Source organism: Hyposmocoma kahamanoa, unplaced genomic scaffold, assembly GCF_003589595.1.
Source record: "Hyposmocoma kahamanoa isolate Upper Pololo Valley unplaced genomic scaffold, ASM358959v1 215, whole genome shotgun sequence".
Lineage (NCBI taxonomy): Eukaryota > Metazoa > Arthropoda > Insecta > Lepidoptera > Cosmopterigidae > Hyposmocoma > Hyposmocoma kahamanoa.
The window spans coordinates 2,374,013-2,391,506 of NW_020653736.1; the positions used below are offsets into that span (position 1 = coordinate 2,374,013).

Sequence of the window (17,494 nt, forward strand, 5' to 3'; positions counted from 1 at the left end):
GTAAAAAACAAATTAATTGTTACATAAATCTATAAGTTGAAACGGCTCCAACTCAGCATATGTTACAGCTCGCCTGCTGTAACGCTGGTTTTCAGTCGGAACCGCTTTTACAAGATAAGATGGCACGTAAGTACTAGTGTGGTAAAGACTAAAATTATGAAATGTAACTTAAATATGAACTAAAAACAAGTACAAAAATTACCAATAGGAATTATTACATGAATTGAATGTATATGAAATACTGCTCTTGTAAGACATTAATAAAGAAGAACTAGAAAACTCTGCCCCTATTGAAGCAAGCAATTCCGCTAAAATTTCTATTAAAATGTAGTATGGCGTATATTTATGTTGCGCTGTATTGTAATGAGAACCTATTTCGTTTTGTTGTTAATAATAGTTAATAGTTCGGTAACCTTGAGTTTCCAGATGAGCTTGTCCCTGGCCTTGACGCCGACGCATCGTCCTTTGCAGAAGGCGTCGAATACGTGGCTCCCTTTTGCGTCGCTGATGATTACCATTAACTCCTCGGGAGACAGCTCTAGGAGACTTTGCACTGCCTTTGTTGGACGCTGTAATTTATTTAGATACTTAATTATAAATTGAACTAAAAATTAAATACACTGTGCCAAGTATACACAGTACCTTAATTATCGTAGACAGAACATTTTAATGAAAGAAGACTTCATTTTGATTTTAAAAACAATTCGAACTGCATTCAAAAGTTTTTCATCTATTTTTCGCCAAATGTGAAAAAAAAACACCTGTAATTTTACTATACTGATAGAAAGCCTCAATCATAAGGATTGTTTTCTTCTAAATAACATAGCATCTTGAACAAAAGAAAGATCATGAAATTTAAAATTTAATTTTAATTTTTGATACATATACATATATACATACATATATGTATCAAATCTGCAAAATAACAACTTTTCAGGAGAGAGGTTTAAAGTAGCGATGCAACGAACGTGTCGTAACGGAAACAGAAGCGGAAACAGATGTCAAAAGTTAATCTTAGGACAAACGGAAACGGAAGCGGAAGCGTCAAAGAAAAGAAAGAAATACTATAAAGATGTCGACAAAATAGTTTCAAACAGGGCTTGTGTTTGGTTTCATAATTACACACTTGCGGAAGCAGAAGCAGAGGTCTGTTGCATCACAAATTTAAAGATATCGATAACTTTTTTATTCCTAAATGTAAGATTTCACATACACATTTTTACGACTTTTTTCATGGCACCAAGTGACGGGGTGCACCAGTCGTTCATAACAGTCGCAGTGCCGTTCTGGGCTTTAAACTGCAAGGACCTGAGGATCACTGCCACTGCGCCATTCACCCTGAGTAGCAGTACACTCCTTGTCAAAGAGTTCGTCCAAGATAGTACTGCCACCTTACCTAATTCTGCCGCCAAGCAACTACTACTACTGTGTTCCGGTTTGAAAGGGTAAGGGTGCTGGTAAAATTACAGGGACTTAGATCTTTGTGATTTAAAGCTCTGAGGGGCGCTGCAACTGTTATGGGCAGCTTACCATCAGGCGCTCGACTTGTTCGTCCCGTCACTAGACATGTTAACAAGGCCCATGTGCCTGTAACTTCCTAACCAGCACCCTTACCCAACCCACAACGATTATTACGTAATGGTCACATTACCGCTAAGGTACTTCCATGGACGAACTCATTCACGAGGCGCTTTACTGGTGCTAATAATAATAAATAGTAAGAATAAAATTGTTATCTATCTATCTACCTCGAAATCCAGAATAGTCTGCAATATCACAGATCCATGAATATGGATGAAGTACTCCTTGTCCAACTTGGTGACGTCACAGCGGTCCACGGGCAGCAGCCGGAGGCAACTCACGGAGAAGTACTTCTGGTGCTCAGGGGTTGAACATTTGAGCGATGCTTCTAGGTTCTGAATAAAACAAGGTCATCTATAGTCTGTCTTTTTTGAAGACGGAGTAAAATGACACTTGTAGGGTTACCAGTTTTCGCAAAATTTTAAATAATTATGTAGTTGTTGTCGATAAAAATTTTACCAAAAATGATTAAATTGTGAATGTTACGAAATCAATAGAGATTACTAATTGCGCTATTGCGTTCTTTATTCTTATTTGTACAGTTAGCCTGTGAGTATCGAGATAAATTTTTATTCATATGCATTTTAACAAGAACAGCTAGATTTAATTGCCTATACTGAATTAAAATGAGAAACTTTAAAATATGCCTCCTCTTTGTATTTTTCATAAACATATTTCCAAACACAGTGTATGTATGTATAAACTTGCAAAAATTGACAATACAAATGAATTTGTGCTCAGTATTTGCATGAGTAATGGTCCGAGGATGATTTAAATGAAATGAGTTCAGCTATCTCTTCCATAAACGTGACCAATATTCAATCGGTAGTCGATAGAATATTTATCGACTGCAATCACTAGCTGCTCGCAAGCGGGCAATACTTTTGGGTGATGGATGATGGTGGATGAACTGTCATTTTACTCCGTCTTCAAAAAAGACGGACGGTGAAAACAACGACAAACTATTAAAAGGTAAGTACTTAAATTTAAAATATAATTCCAGTTTTAAATATCGATGCAACATACAATTGGGAGAAGGAAGAGGGAGTGGGGAGGACAAGCTTTATCCTCGTGGATAAAGCGTATTTCCTATAGCATATATTGATCAACAGTCATCAAACTCGATAGAAAAAGTTTCACCATATGAATTTGCCTATCAAAGAAACATTCCTTATTGTTGAGAAGCTAAGTTACACTTTGCAATCTTTGGTTATTTTGCATTCAAAGAATTGTATACTTTATTCAGTAAAGAATACCTTGTATATTGACACCGCTTATTCTACTTTTTAAAATTTTATTTAATTTATTGTTGAAAATATGTAACCTTATCTTGTAGAAGATATTTATTAGTGATGCGACGGAAGTATCGTAACGGAAACAAAAACGGAAATAGATGGCAAAAGTATATCTTAGCAGAAATGGAAGCGGAAGTGTAAATACTATTATATAAAGATCTCAACGAAATAGTTCCAAACAGGGCTTGTGTTTGGTTTTATAATTACTAATCACAAATGATTGATCACAGGTAGCGGACAGAGTTGATGGTACGTTCAATGAACGCTTCAACTGCATGTGCTGCCCTCTAATTGGGGTGCCAAATAAATGTAAATATAAATAAAAAAATATAATATAAAGTAATTAATCTACATTACTAACATAGTTTATAAGTCTATTATAATTATTATATAAATTCAGGTCAGAAATAAATGCTTATTATTATAATTACACACTTAATACAAACCCGCTAAGCCGCGCACGCACCTGATTCATCGCGAACGTTATAAACTTCCGATAAAAGTTCCGGAAGCACAAATGGAAACAGATGTGAATAAGCGTGCGGAACTTCCGCACTTGCAGAAGCATAGGTCTGTTGCAACACTATTCATTTTAAAGAACTGAAACGTCGACTCTAAATAATGTGCCAGAATACCTTTTACCTGGTCTCAAACTATGAATACCGGAGCGATGGAATTCACTCCGGGGCGCCATCCTGAACACCAGAAATAATTCCAAGTTCATTTCAAGATCATTTACCAATTTGGTTTCACCGGGATTTATAAGGAGGTTGGTAGGCATAGTACGTGTGCCAACAGTTCGCGGAGTTCCGCATACTTGAGCCGCGCCCTTTTCGTTTTGTACCTTATGGTCGTGACAATTATCTCACGCCAAATTATTATTATTATGCTAATTTGTTGTGGTTGGTTAAAATTATCGTTAATAAATTTTCCATTTCCTGTTTATCGTGATAGATTCTTTGTTATAAGAAACAAAAGTAAATCCCTTTCCTTACCTAAAGACCAAGTAAACCGCCGCATCATGACTATTTTTAGAGAACGAACGATTAAGAGTCTATACAACCTCAAACGGCTTTTGTTGATTACGCATAACAGTGAAAGTGTTGAATCAATTTCTTTGGAACAAATATATAGTAAAATTGAGGATATAAACTGATTAATATACGGTGTGAAAACACAATTCCTGAAAAATTTCATGAAAGAAAAAAAAAAGCGGACCTCGCAATTTTACAAAACCGTTGTATTCAATAGGTTTTATTAGCAGTTGAGCGTCTTGTGAAAGAGTTCGTCCATGGTAGTACTGCCTTACCTATTTCTGCCGCCAAGCAGTAATGTCAGCATTACAGTGTTCCGGTTTTGGAGGGTAAGGTTGCCGGTGAAATTGCAGGCACATGGGACTGACTGACATGACTTGGCAACTTATGTCTCAGGGTGAATGACGGGCGCAGTGGTAGTGCCCCTCAGATCTTTGCAATTTAAAGCTCTAAGTGGCACTGCAACTGGTGGTGGTAACATCTAGATGTTATAAAAAAAAGGTACTTAATTTTTTTTAAATATCAACTGAATTAAATAGATCATGTAGAGTATGCGATATATATTTTTCAAACGGTCTTAATTTTGTTTGTAAAAAAATAATTCTGAAGTAAAGTCAGTGTCTCCGCCCCTCGACCCAAGCAAAATGAACCTTATTAGTACGGGAAAAATATGAATTCGAGCCGAGGTAGTATCTACTTTAAATAGGTGTTAATCGTTCGTCGCCTTTCAGCTGTTGCCGCTAGATGGCAGAATATTGATGAAATTAGAAACTACGACCAATCATCAAGATTTCATAGTGTTTAACATTATGATAGTGTTACTTTGGCGACAGCGCTTCTGATTAATCGATTTTTCTTTCGTGAGAAATCTGACTTACGTTAACGAACTGCGTCTGCTTGGCCTTGATCCTGAGGCAGGCCTTCGCTATGGCCACTAGTACCCCGGTGTTGCCACATGCGAGTACTGCGCTGTACTTGTCTGACAACTCGTCGAACATTGGCTCGAACTGAAACGAACATCCATCATCATTATCATCAACGTATTTACGATTGTTTTTTTTATAATACTACGTAACGGGAAGAACAATTCGTGCGCCTGGTGGCAAGCGACACGCCTGTCCATAACAGTTGCAATACCACTCAGAGATTTAAATCACAAAGGCCTGAGGGCACTGCAACAGCAACCGATACTTTGTGATATAAATTGACAAGTCCCATATACCTGTAATTTCACCAGCACCCTAACCATTCTCAACGGGACGCAGTAATGCTCACGTTACTGCTTGGCGGCAGACATAGGCAAGGTGGCAGTACTTCTCTCGACGAATTCTTTCACAAGGAGGTCTACTGCTACTAAAAAACAATCCACAAACCCACATTCAATAAATTTTTATTTGGAAGCTATTTTCATGCTTAAAAATATTTCGTGCAATTTAAAAAATAAAAATAAATATGCTGTAACAAACTATACATCACCTCTTCCTTAATTTGGCAGTTGTCAATCAGCCTCTGGACGGTGAAGTTGAGCATCGGCAATGTGGACAGTTGGCCCAGCCGATTGATAAAGCATCTTGCATAGATCTGTGTGTACATCTTCTTCTTTGCTACGAACAACGCCGCCTCCAGGAGCCTGTAAATTTTGATTTTTGAAGTGTTACAAAGGTAGGACATTTAAGTTTCTGTGTTAAGCGCATTTATATTTACACATTTTAACAGCAGTAGAACTCCCTGTGAAAGAGTTCACCCAGGGAAATACTGCCACTTTATCTATTTCTGCCGCCAACAGTACTGTGAGCATTATTGCGGTTTGAAGGCCATGGATGCTGATGAAATTACAGACACATGGGACTTCTTAACTTATATCTCAGGCAGAGAATAAAGAATAACAGAACGGACACTCTCCGCCCCTCCCTAGTTTTAGACACCGCATCACGCCCCGCACATTGCCGGTCACATTGACTGAACGACAACAAGGCTGCCGGCGAGCCGTTTTCGCGCGAAGACGGCTTTGATATTTGAATATAGTTTTCATTTATTCATTATGAAACTTGTACGTTAACGTAACAATATTTTACGTTACTATTTATAATGGTCGGGAATTGTGCTGTGTATGATGTGTGTATGGCTGTTTATGTATTTGTAAGTAGAAAAAATTTGTTGGTGTAATTCTGCAATCTGTGTCAGATTTGTCTATGTATAAGAATCGAGTAAAAGTGATACAAACCTAACTGCAGACTCTGACTCAAAAACTGGTGGCAGATTCTTCTTCACAACATCTCCATCTCTTTCTTCCACACCACCCTCGTCACCATCGGTTTCTTTCTTATCATCTTTCTCGTCATTCCCCGCGGAAACCCAATCATCCGGAGCAAAACTTTCATTCAACAATTTCTTTAATAACTCTTTAGTCAAATTTTTATCTACATTCTTAACAGCATAAAGTAAAACTTGTAGCAATGCTGATGTTATATTCTGATATGGTAAATCCTTAAACTGTGGCCACAATGATAATCTTACAGCAAATTCTTTGACGATTTCTTTAAATTCCTCTGGCACCGTTTTGTAATCTAACTTAGTTAGATGAGGAGGTATTCCTTTGTCTTGAACAATTTGTTTGAAAAGGTTCACTTTTGGCTTTTCCCCTGGTAGCAATGTAATACCACTAAGGCATTTAATTGCACTACGTAAAATATGATTTGCATAAGGATCCCATACGAAATCTTCTAAGTTGTTAAGAGCGTACTTGCAAAGTTTTATTGTAAATTCATGGCATTTTTGAATGTGATCATCAGTGTATGTTGAATCAACTTTACGTTTCTTTGGAGGTACTTCTTCTTCGGTTTGTAAATGGTCTGTAGCCCTCTGGCACGACACTCGTAACAAAGTCTCGATAACATGGCTTGTGAAGTTGTCAGAGCATAATCTACGTAGTTCTGGTGATACGACTTCAATAAACCGTTCAAGGTCCTCCTTTGAAGAGTACGGGAGTAACAACTCTATTACACGACAACCGAGTTGATTGCCCACTACGTTGAGTTCTTCACCTTTTGTCCGGTCTAGTACATTGTTTACAAGGGCTTCTGAAAATTTATTAAAAATGGGTATATCAGAAATTGACTATTACATAGCTTATAAATATTGGAAGGAACAAATACATGCAATAATTCTGGAGCGTCCATACAATAATAACCCATATGAGTGGAAACTTCAAATTGAGGCATGAAAATTTTCAACGTGTTTCACATATGCAATTTACTATTGGTACACCAACTTTTGGTCCTATGTATGATAGGCGTACTAGTTAAGGAAGGCATAGGCTACAACCAGAGGACATAAAAACTGTCGAAGCCACAGATGACCTTCCATTATGCTGCTGGCCTTGGATCCAAACTGTAATTAGTGGTGATCACAATAGATCAATAGATTTGGAATGCCGATGTTGCTCCACGAAATCTTCAACAAACCAAGGAGGTTGCTGAGATTCCTGAAGGAGCTTGGGTGGCACAAGTAGGACCCTGCACCCACCACATGCAAAATAGGTGTTCTGTCGTTGAGTTGCGGACACCAGCCTGTTGCACCAAGTACCAAGTAGATCAATTAATGGTTGTAGTGATTAGGGGCATAGGCCCCTATAGTATGATGCCACCCTAATAATAATATGTATAATGTACATTACAAAAACTACACTCCTCTACCAAATATAAGCAAATGTCATTTATCAAGAAACAACATTTTACTACTTTCACAAACAGATAGCAGCTTACAATACAGTATTTGCTTTGTGAGAATATTATTTATTATTACATATTATTTACAACCCCTAAACTCTCAGCATTTTTCTCAAGGGAATCTGCCTTACAACTGAGTTTAGAGAATGTGACAATTTTGAAATAAGAAAAAATGTAAGCAAGTAAATAAAAAATAAATATTACTTTGTTTGAACAAAGTTCAATACAAAATCTCATATTTTACATTATGATATATATAATTTAGATTCTGATTCACATCAAGACTGATTAACCGTTATTCCACAATTTATTCCGAATTCTCGCAGTTTACAAATCAAATTTGAAGTTTACATCAGAAAAATATGTTACTTACGTCTCTCTTCTTCATCATGAATGCCTTGCTTGATAGCATCAAGAATCCCAACAAAATATTGATACAAATCATCGGTCATCTTTGTCCCACGCCCCATTTGACCTTTTTTGGCATACTTTTTAGCATTGGCTATAAAATTTTTGCGTTTCTTCCTTTGCCTCTTTTTTAAAGGATTATTATCCACCACTTCTTCACTCATTTTCAGTTACTTTACTATTTTTAACTCGACAAAACAACAGATAAACAGATGGTGCGAAGAGGTTATGTGTCAAAATCGCGTGGACCAATTTTATGCGGTTATATTGATTGATTTTTAGTGTAAGCAATTTGTGAAATAGAGAAAATACTATACAAAATTATTTTTTTTCGAATGTGAGTGTAATTACAACTGAAGCAAATATAGTGCAAGGAAGGTGCAAGGTATTAGGATTCGCTCTGGACCTTTTGGAGGGAAAAGTGTAGTTTTTATTTTGACTTTCACTTATTTTGTGAAATCTAGTTTAAAGTGGAATAGGATAGTGCTATTGTGCCTTAATCGAAGATTAAAACGCGAAATTATACGAATCTCGAACTAAAATACCCGTATCGGCCCGTTTTAAGGAATCCCGAGTCAATCCAAGCACGCCGCCTCAAATTGCCTATCCTCTTTGTGGCGGCCATATTTACAGAGACATAATTAAACTTCATGTTTAGGCTGATGGCTTTGCCAAAGCCTTAATAAATTAAAAAAAAAAATGCGAGGTATTACCGTCCAGTTTCCCGCCATTTTTGAAAAATATTTTGAGGACTTTGTGCCGGCCTTGCTAATGGCGTCGTTCGTCACAATTTTTGTAAAACTACCGTATGTAGTAATTTTTACTTGATATTGGCGAAATTATCGATTATTTCGATTTGCCCATAACATTTAAAAGAAGAAGAACTTGGGTATAAATTTAATTCTAACAATTCGAAATATACGAAAACCATAACCATAATGATTGCCCTACCAGGTCAATGACTATAATACAATTACGAATATCTATGTGTCAGTTCAATAAACTGTGACATCGTTCAGTAAATAAAGTAACATGCAAATCACCGCCGTAATTCAGACGTATGAATAATACAGGGGACGTAAATTTCGATAGTCATATTTTAAATTCATACTTAAATACAATTTAAACAATGCACAATATACTCTAAAACATGGACTTAAAAAGCATTGTCAATGGTGTACAATCACACACCGGCTATACAATCGGAATATTAATTTCACCGCCAATGCCATTCCCGTTCATCAATGAATCATTACCACGCTCCCGGGAAATAAAACAAAAACGACAAATTATGCTTGTCCCTTTTACACTTACTGTATTCAGTATAAGTTATCTCTTTCTTGCAAGTAAAATGCAGTCCGGGAGAAAATCATCCAACCAAACTAGTTGAGTAAGCGCGTTCCGCAGGGAAGAGTGCGCTTTGTTGCGTTATCGAACTTTAATTTTATACGGTAATTTAATCAACTGTGTTAATTTCATGAATTAAACTCAAATTGAAATTAAATAAAGATATTTAATAGTGAAAGTGAATACTACAAAAAAAAAACGAACAGTTTTAAAAAGCAAATCAAATTTTTCTTTACAATAACATTATATTTTTAATCTTATAAACGAGACTGAATAAAGTGCAGTTTTATCGCAAGCTTTTTTCCCGCCGAGATTTTAGTGCACCAGAATTATTAGGTAAGTATTTTGATTTTTATGCATTTATAAAACTTTTAAAAGTGTTAAAAACTTGTATGACGAGTTAAGATCGAAAAGAAGACAATGACCTTTGTCGCTAAGCGCTCTCCGAGAACTGTTTACACTGGCATTTCTTGCATAACATTTGTTACTTTTGACACTTGTGGCTTACTTTACCTTATCACTTCGTTATATGTAATGCCTCAGATTACAAATTGTTTTGTAATCCGAGTGTAACGCATACAACACTTACGGATTACTTTAAATGTTACACGTAAACAATCTCTTAGTCAAGTTAAAAAATATTTTGCTTGTTTGTATAATATTAAGAACTGACATGAGTACATTTCGTGCGGATATAAGTTTATTAAGATAACAAAAACCTAAAAAGTCATCAAGTCGTCAGAACTACGTTTTAGCCGACTTTAAAAAAAAGGAGAAGGTTATACGTTCCGCTGCATGTATATTTTCGGATTTCTCCGTCAATTGGGGACCGATTTTGATTTTTTTTTTTGTGTGACCTTGCACTTGCACTCTCGTGGTAGTCTCATTGTCACCAAGTCAGAATCTGATGAGGGGATCCCATGGAAATCGAGGAAATTCCTCAAATTTTATAGGCATGGAAGTGTACTCACCGATTTCCCAATCAATTGTGAATCGATTTTGAAAATTATTTTGTGTTTGAATGAGTAATGCTAACGAGGTGGTTCCTGACGCCGACGAAGTTGTTCCGGGTTCGTTTCGGCTATCACAAATTACTAATTTATTATTTTCCGAAAATAAAAAGCGAGTTTTCACTTGACACCATACCATGATAACTATAGGAAAAAAAAAGTATAAAATGTATAAAGGAGTCCGTAACAGTCCCATTGTCACCAAGAAGTCAGACTCTGAGAGGGTATACCATGGAAATCGAAAAAAGTCGAGCAAACTGTTGAGTTCGGCATTTTTTTTTCAATGAAAAAGTTACAATTATCATGAATCATTATCACCTATCGTACTAAATTGATTATCATAGATCGGAAATAGTAAAATACATTATCTAAATTTCAAGGAAGTTTTTTTGTATATTAAATCGACTTCTAGAAAGGAGAAGGTACTCGACAGTATTTTTTAGAGTGTAGGTGTATTACGCGATTACGTCGACAATAGTGAACCAATTTTGAGGATTCTTTTTTTGGTCTAAAAAATATTCCATCTCTAAGAGTGGTAAATTGTGTTAAACAATTAAATAATAATTACATGTATTAAAAATTGCATGCAAATTAATGCAGTGGAGATGAGATCTTTGAGAAAAATTTGTTTAATAAAGTTGAGAGATAAAGTGAAGAATACAATAATACCTGAAAGATGTGACTTGATAGAGGATGTAGCTACTAGAATAGAGAAAGAAATCTTAAGGTGGTTTGGGCATGTGGAGCGGATGGGTGTAAGAAGAATTACCAAACAGATTTATGATGCGAATGTGGATGGAAGGCTTTTAAGAGGACGTCTCAGAAGGACTTACATTGACCAGATCAGTGATGTCCTCAAAAAGGCTGGGACCCGAAGTGACAAAAATAAAAGTTATATAAAAAGGGTCGTTGATGTATTTCTGGCTCGAGTGTTGTGTCAGGATAGAGTAAAGTGGCGTTCCGTGTTCTCTACCTACTCCTCCTGTGGTACTGTATGTATGTATGTAAAATTGCACTTGTTTCTAAAAATAGAAGATTTGTGTACCATGGGAATGGCGTGCGATCATCTATCACTAATGCATCTTCGTAGCATTTTCTCCATGGTGCACATGACGATTTGTTAAATCTACTTCAAGTTAGGAGGTTTGGAGCAACGAAAGTTTTGGTGAGTCCTGTCCATCACGACCAAAATATGGACGCTTGGTGTGGTGCCGCTCTATAGGAAGAAGTGAGTAAAAGGCTGGTCATAATAATACATTTTAAACATTTCAATGCCATTAGTCTGCTGAATTGATAAAGAATGATATTTTGCATTCAAACTGCATTTAAGAAACCGCGTTCGTGTACCGTGCCATTTTCAAGTCGACAGATTATTTTATTAGAGCCTATTTTATTAGGTTACCTTAGTTCAATTTTCGAATGAAATAATTTGTAACTTTTCCATTTGTTTCGTTTTTATTTTTACTAATTCCACAAAATAGATTACAGGTATGTAACAATCAATATAAAATTGTAATAGATTAATTGTCACAACATGACACGTATTCAAGCAGTCTTAAAGAAAACTTTCAAATTCGTGATTTTTTCAATATTATTTCATTTTATGAAAGAGTATTTATTAGACGTAATGTTAACGTTTACAAAAGGTGCTGCTGTTTGCGGCAACATTCTAGAAAATAATCATGTTCGTTTCAATTATTAATAGATTCACTGACAACAGTATAATTATTTACATGACATATTTTCAATTATTTTTAACGTTTATTGTTTTTAGTTACATTATGAACGTCGAAAATGCGAACGGTGTGTGTCAGAACCATTGCAAGCCAAAGGCTGATGCTTCTGTCTATCCATATGCCAAAAAAGCGTAAATAAACAATATAAAAAACATCTGCATTTTAATCATATGTATTGTAAAATAAATAAATTATTATTAATGTTCACGTATAAATAACTGCTTATTATTACATCGTATAATAAAATAAATCACAAAATTTGAAATAAATCACTAAAAAACGCAGTTAATTTTTCTCTTACTTTTCTTCTTCCTCCTTCCTTACTGTTCTTAATTTTTCCATGGAGTGCCCGGGGGAGTTTACGTGCTATGGATAAAACGGGTAAGTCGGATAGATGATTTGGTGGAGTTCACGGGGAAGGGATTGTATGCGTAAAGCAGAAGTAGTAGAAGTAGTACCTTATTGATGAGACCAGCTCTCTTCTCTAGGAGACCATGTAAGGATGGCCAATCTTCAAATTACCTACAAAATTAATAAGCTTGTAATTATCGTGTGGCGAATTGATTTATTGTTATGGCTCATAAATCATGTAAGTATAAATCTATCATAAAATTATATTAGATACACTAGTTTTTACCTAAGTCTTTGACTACATAGGTAAGATATCGGACATCTCGTAGCTTTGTTGATTTTCTGGAGCTATAATGAGCCGCTCGCCCCCCCCCCCCCTCCGAAATCAGCTTCCTTATTCTATTTGATTCACAAATCAATATTAAAGCACCTTGTTTGAGGTTGCATTTGTTTCTAACTAACGTACCTAGGACAGATGTTAGTAGATTGACATTACAATTTTACAGAACAAATGTAGACGGAAACTAAGAGACGTAGACCTTGACCTACATAATTATCTTAATCATGTCTTGACCGATTATAAACGAATATGCAAAAAGATGAAAAGTTTGTCAGAAACGTAGCAAGTGGAGGTTCATGGTTCGTAATGGTACGTACGTATATATTTTAACAATAACACACCAACAAACACTGCATATTAATTTTTTATGTGATAAATTTTATTATAAATAACGAACAATTTCAAACCCGCATACCAATCGTACTCCATACCTAGCGCGATGAAGTCTCTTATTTTAATTTTGCTAATTGGAACAGTTGTCGTATTATGTAAAAAAGATATAGTCTTCGATATGAGCAGGATCGAGGAGCTCTTCGAATTGTTCATTGAAGACCACAAAAAGACCTACAAAGACGACGAAGATAAAAAGGTTCACTTTGAAGCGTTCAAGAAAAATGTGGAAACAATTAATGAGTTAAACAAAAATGACGACAGTGCTATTTTTGATATCGATGAATTCACTGATAATACTGAGGAAGAATGGAAGAAGACTCATTTAGGCTTCAATTCATCGATAACAACGGAAGAGGCTTAGGAATGAAACGTAAGCAATCGTTTAGGGTAGACCGGAGGCAAAAGTAACAGGGGGCAATTGAAACATTGTCTATATTTCGAAAACAGTCAGTCGTTTTTACGCGTGTGTGCTTGTACTTATTCTTCAGACACGTTTCCTTGATTCGGCGAGTTGGGTGCACCGCGTGCAGGCGAGGTTGATATGTGGCCCTGGTAACTGGAATATTTAGAATTAATAGTCTTATATCACCCTAGACTAAAATATATTAAACCGTGCACGTAATTACAAGATTATATTTTGCGATTTTATATGAACTGTTACAGGGACATCCTAGATAACAATTGTAGTTAGCTCAGAACCAGTAACATTATTAATATAGACGGTGACTGTACTAACCGATCAGTAGGTCTCTCGCAGTAGAACTCTACCAATTCTCTTACGCTTTGTATAAATTATCAAAAACGGTGGATCGGCAAACGATTATTAAGGCGTATCATGGTTTCGTAGAGTCAACTATAAGATACGGAATCATATTTTGGGGCAACTCTAGCTACAGAACTACAATTTTTAAAGCTCAAAAACGATGTATACGAGCAATCTGTGGACTAAAATATTCGGAAAGCTGTCGTCCTTTTTTTTAAAGTCTCTAAGGACTTTTCCTTGCCTGTATGTACTAGAAATCTCTAAATTTGTCAAAATTAACCCAAATTTCTTCACAATTAGATCCACGGTAGCAAAATCGTAACTTACGTCCAAGGCCACAGGTATTGTGCACAAAGATCTGCAAAACAGCTCTACTTAGAAAGAGTGTTGTTCAACTTGCACCGGTCATATATATAATAAAATTCCACATCGTATAAAATCGCTTGAGACGCGTAAGTTCCAAAATGTGTTGAGTAATGTATTAATAGATAAATGTTACTATTACATCAACGATTTCTTGAACAACATTATAACTTAATCTTATGCACTTGACGAAGCCTACGTTGCGGATTGACATTTGTAATTAAAGTAGTTTTTGAATTAATTAATTTGTTTCAATCTTATTAACTAGTATGGACATTAATAATTAAATTTGACATTCGTACATAGTACTAACAATATTGTACATATGAAATACTTGAAATGATTATTATTTTTTTGGTTATTTTGTACTGTCAATGTCGATAATTATACATGTTTGAAATATTCGTATACCAAATAGTGCATCATAGATAAACTTTTAAAAATTATATAACATCAAAACTGTGCCAATATTATTATGTATTTTTCTATCTATGCTGATGAATAAAATTATTATTATAGTTCCAATGCCCATACAATATTGCCCGTAGTCCTACTGGTAGAACCGTGGACTAAAAACTATGCTCTGGGTTCAACTAGTTGGACTACGCAGTTGGATCAAGGGCAATGAATAGTTTCGTCTTGTAATTTAGTCGAGCGCCGGCGGAAGCGCGTGGTGTGATCGACTGTTATAGGTCGTTTTGTATTTCCGTGTCTTCAAAGTAAGAATATATAGATTTTTAAATACAAATTATTGGAATTTTAACGAAGAACTTATATGTGTAAGATGATAACTAGGTTTCTGAATGATCAAAGATTGTAATATAACTGTGTGTATGTATTTTACAGTAATTTTGAATATAATTAATGTTCTTCTCTAATTCGTCCGCTGGTGCAGTTGTAACACGTATTCTGGAGGCAATTGTGACGTTACAATTCACCCACTGTTACAATTGACACTGTGAGCATTTTTTAAATAATATTTTTTATTATTTTATAAATGTACCAAATCCAAATATAAAAATTTTAAGATGTATAACAAATGAATTGTTTATTTACTTACCAATTAGTTCATTGCACAGCGCAAATGCAAAAAAAACACACGTTTTAATTACAGCATATTTAAAAAAAAATATAAATTAACTTGGACATACACATACATAACTACCTCAGTGGCCGAACGGTCACCATGCTGGACTGCCACGCAGAGGTCCCAGACTCGACTTCCGGGCCGGGAGAAATATTTGTAGGGCCTACATTTATTTCTCTCGTGAGTTTGGGTGTAATTTGTGGTTGTCTATGTGTGTGTCCATGGCACTCGCGACACAGGGTTTCCCTAGTACGCGGCTACGTTGAGTGTGTGCGTTATTCTTATTATTATTACATTGTGAAAATGCTCTAGTATCTAAATTTTTATTGACTCGATGTTCAATTATAATTTATGTTGAATTACTCCACTAGTTTGTTATAATTATTAATACAAAGATCGTACACCCAAAAAAAGTTCCTTCGATTCGGTCGGATTCGAACCGACGACTTCTAGCATACCGTGCCAGACGCTATACCAACTAAACCATGGAACGAACCAGAGCGGGTGTTACGAATTTTTCTATGTGTTTTTTGTTACTTATGTATATTTTTTGAACAATCTACATCAGTTCAATGTAAACATGGACACATGAAAGTTCCTGGTTGATTGACTCCCTAAAACCACAGTCGACTATATTATACCTAACGCCTGATACGGACGGACTTACAAAGTTTTATAAGTATATTATAGACAGTAATTTATTTTCCTTTCCTTTCAGATATGATATAACACCCAATTAACATCTGTAAAACCTTTAATACAAATTTTATCCTCAAATTAATGTAGCTACGCTATAGGTAAGCACATAATGGATATAGCGGACTTGTCTACTTTTACATGAAAACTAAGTAATGATAAATTAATTTTAATAATTATAAATAATAAAGCAATATTTAATTAATTAATTAATAAAGTTGTTTTATTTCTTTAAATTTATTTTTTTTTAAAGTGTGTGACGCTTAGAAAGATGATTCGGACATAAATGATTTTTTTTTAAATATTTATTTAGATACCTACTTTTTAGACTTAGGATGAAATAGACCTCATTTATATTTATGTGTTCACTATGAATTTTACCGACTGAAGCGCAGTAAGGCCACAATTAAAGAAATTGATAAAAATAGACATAACCCTACAAACTTATGGAATTTGTTAAATAAATTAACAGGTAGAATGAGGTCGTCAGTAGACAAAGTATTTATTAGACGTATTTGGAAATAATATAAAACCTGTAAAGATTAGCCAATCAGTTTGCCAAAACTTTCAACAATATTAAGTAAGAAACATATTAGTTAAAAGTCAATACTGTAATCCAGCTAACGTCTCGATACTTTAAAAAAAATCAAATGCAAACGGGATATAGAAATTTATAAACTCATTGAATAAAAATAAAGCATTGGATATTAGGTTAGTTAGCGATAGAATTAGACTTATAAACACCTGTGTTCTGACAGGAAAGTATCCTGATGAACTAACACTAGGAATTGTTAGGCCCATTTTCAAAAAAGGTAGCAAAATTAACTATGTCAATTACAGACCGATCACTATTCTATCGACTATTCATTAAAATAATAGAAAAATATATTTCAAATCAACTAAACACACATGTCTGTTAGAACGTGCGTTTTCGAGTAGAAGCTCTTATTAAGAGACTTTTGAATACCAAATAAAAAAAAAACTAAGACGTATGAGTGACGTAGTAGTATATAATACAGAACAAAAGCTACATTGGTTGATAGATTTAAATATTAAAGATTTCCAAAAAACTACTTCTTCTTTTCAGTAGCCAGGAACACTATCCTTGACAATTTCGAAGTCAACAATATACCGAGTAAGAAACAATACGGCTTTTATCGGCATAAATCCACGATACAGCTACTATCTGCCTTTAATGATATAGTTAATGGATACCTCAACGATGATAAACAAGTACTTATTGTACTTGCAGACTATAGTAAAGCATTTGATACGATTAGACACAATGAGCTCATCGAGAGACTGGATGACTGCAGTGTGAGGGGCTAGCTGCTTAATTGGTGCAAAGACTATCTTAGCAAA

General features: G+C 35.1%; 2 protein-coding genes and 1 long non-coding RNA gene across 4 annotated transcripts in view; 2 read left to right on the top strand and 1 right to left on the bottom strand.

Annotated features, from left to right (window-relative positions):
• LOC113227738 (nucleolar protein 9) overlaps nt 1-8,294 on the bottom strand; it is a 10,031-nt gene extending 1,737 nt beyond the window's left edge. The window contains exons 1-6 of the mRNA XM_026460723.1: nt 8,012-8,294; nt 6,135-6,990; nt 5,387-5,540; nt 4,789-4,917; nt 1,749-1,916; nt 414-569 (exon numbers count right to left, since the gene is read on the bottom strand). Coding sequence (XP_026316508.1) covers nt 414-569; nt 1,749-1,916; nt 4,789-4,917; nt 5,387-5,540; nt 6,135-6,990; nt 8,012-8,210 — 1,662 coding nt within the window. The 5' untranslated portion in view covers nt 8,211-8,294. The remainder of the gene's footprint in view (nt 1-413; nt 570-1,748; nt 1,917-4,788; nt 4,918-5,386; nt 5,541-6,134; nt 6,991-8,011) is intronic.
• A 1,381-nt stretch (nt 8,295-9,675) lies between these two features.
• The window catches only part of LOC113227739 (band 4.1-like protein 3), a 154,510-nt gene continuing 146,691 nt past the window's right edge, over nt 9,676-17,494 (top strand). Inside the window, exon 1 of the mRNA XM_026460724.1 lies at nt 9,676-9,729. The gene's annotated coding sequence lies outside the window, so the exon portion shown is untranslated. The remainder of the gene's footprint in view (nt 9,730-17,494) is intronic.
• LOC113227787 lies at nt 12,486-16,245 on the top strand. 2 transcript variants are annotated; one of them, XR_003310233.1, is made up of 4 exons: nt 12,486-12,520; nt 12,628-12,728; nt 12,997-13,139; nt 16,155-16,245. It is a non-coding gene; the product is annotated as an uncharacterized LOC113227787 (long non-coding RNA). The 2 variants fall into 2 exon arrangements; XR_003310232.1 differs by lacking the exon at nt 16,155-16,245 and having other exon boundaries at nt 12,997-13,252.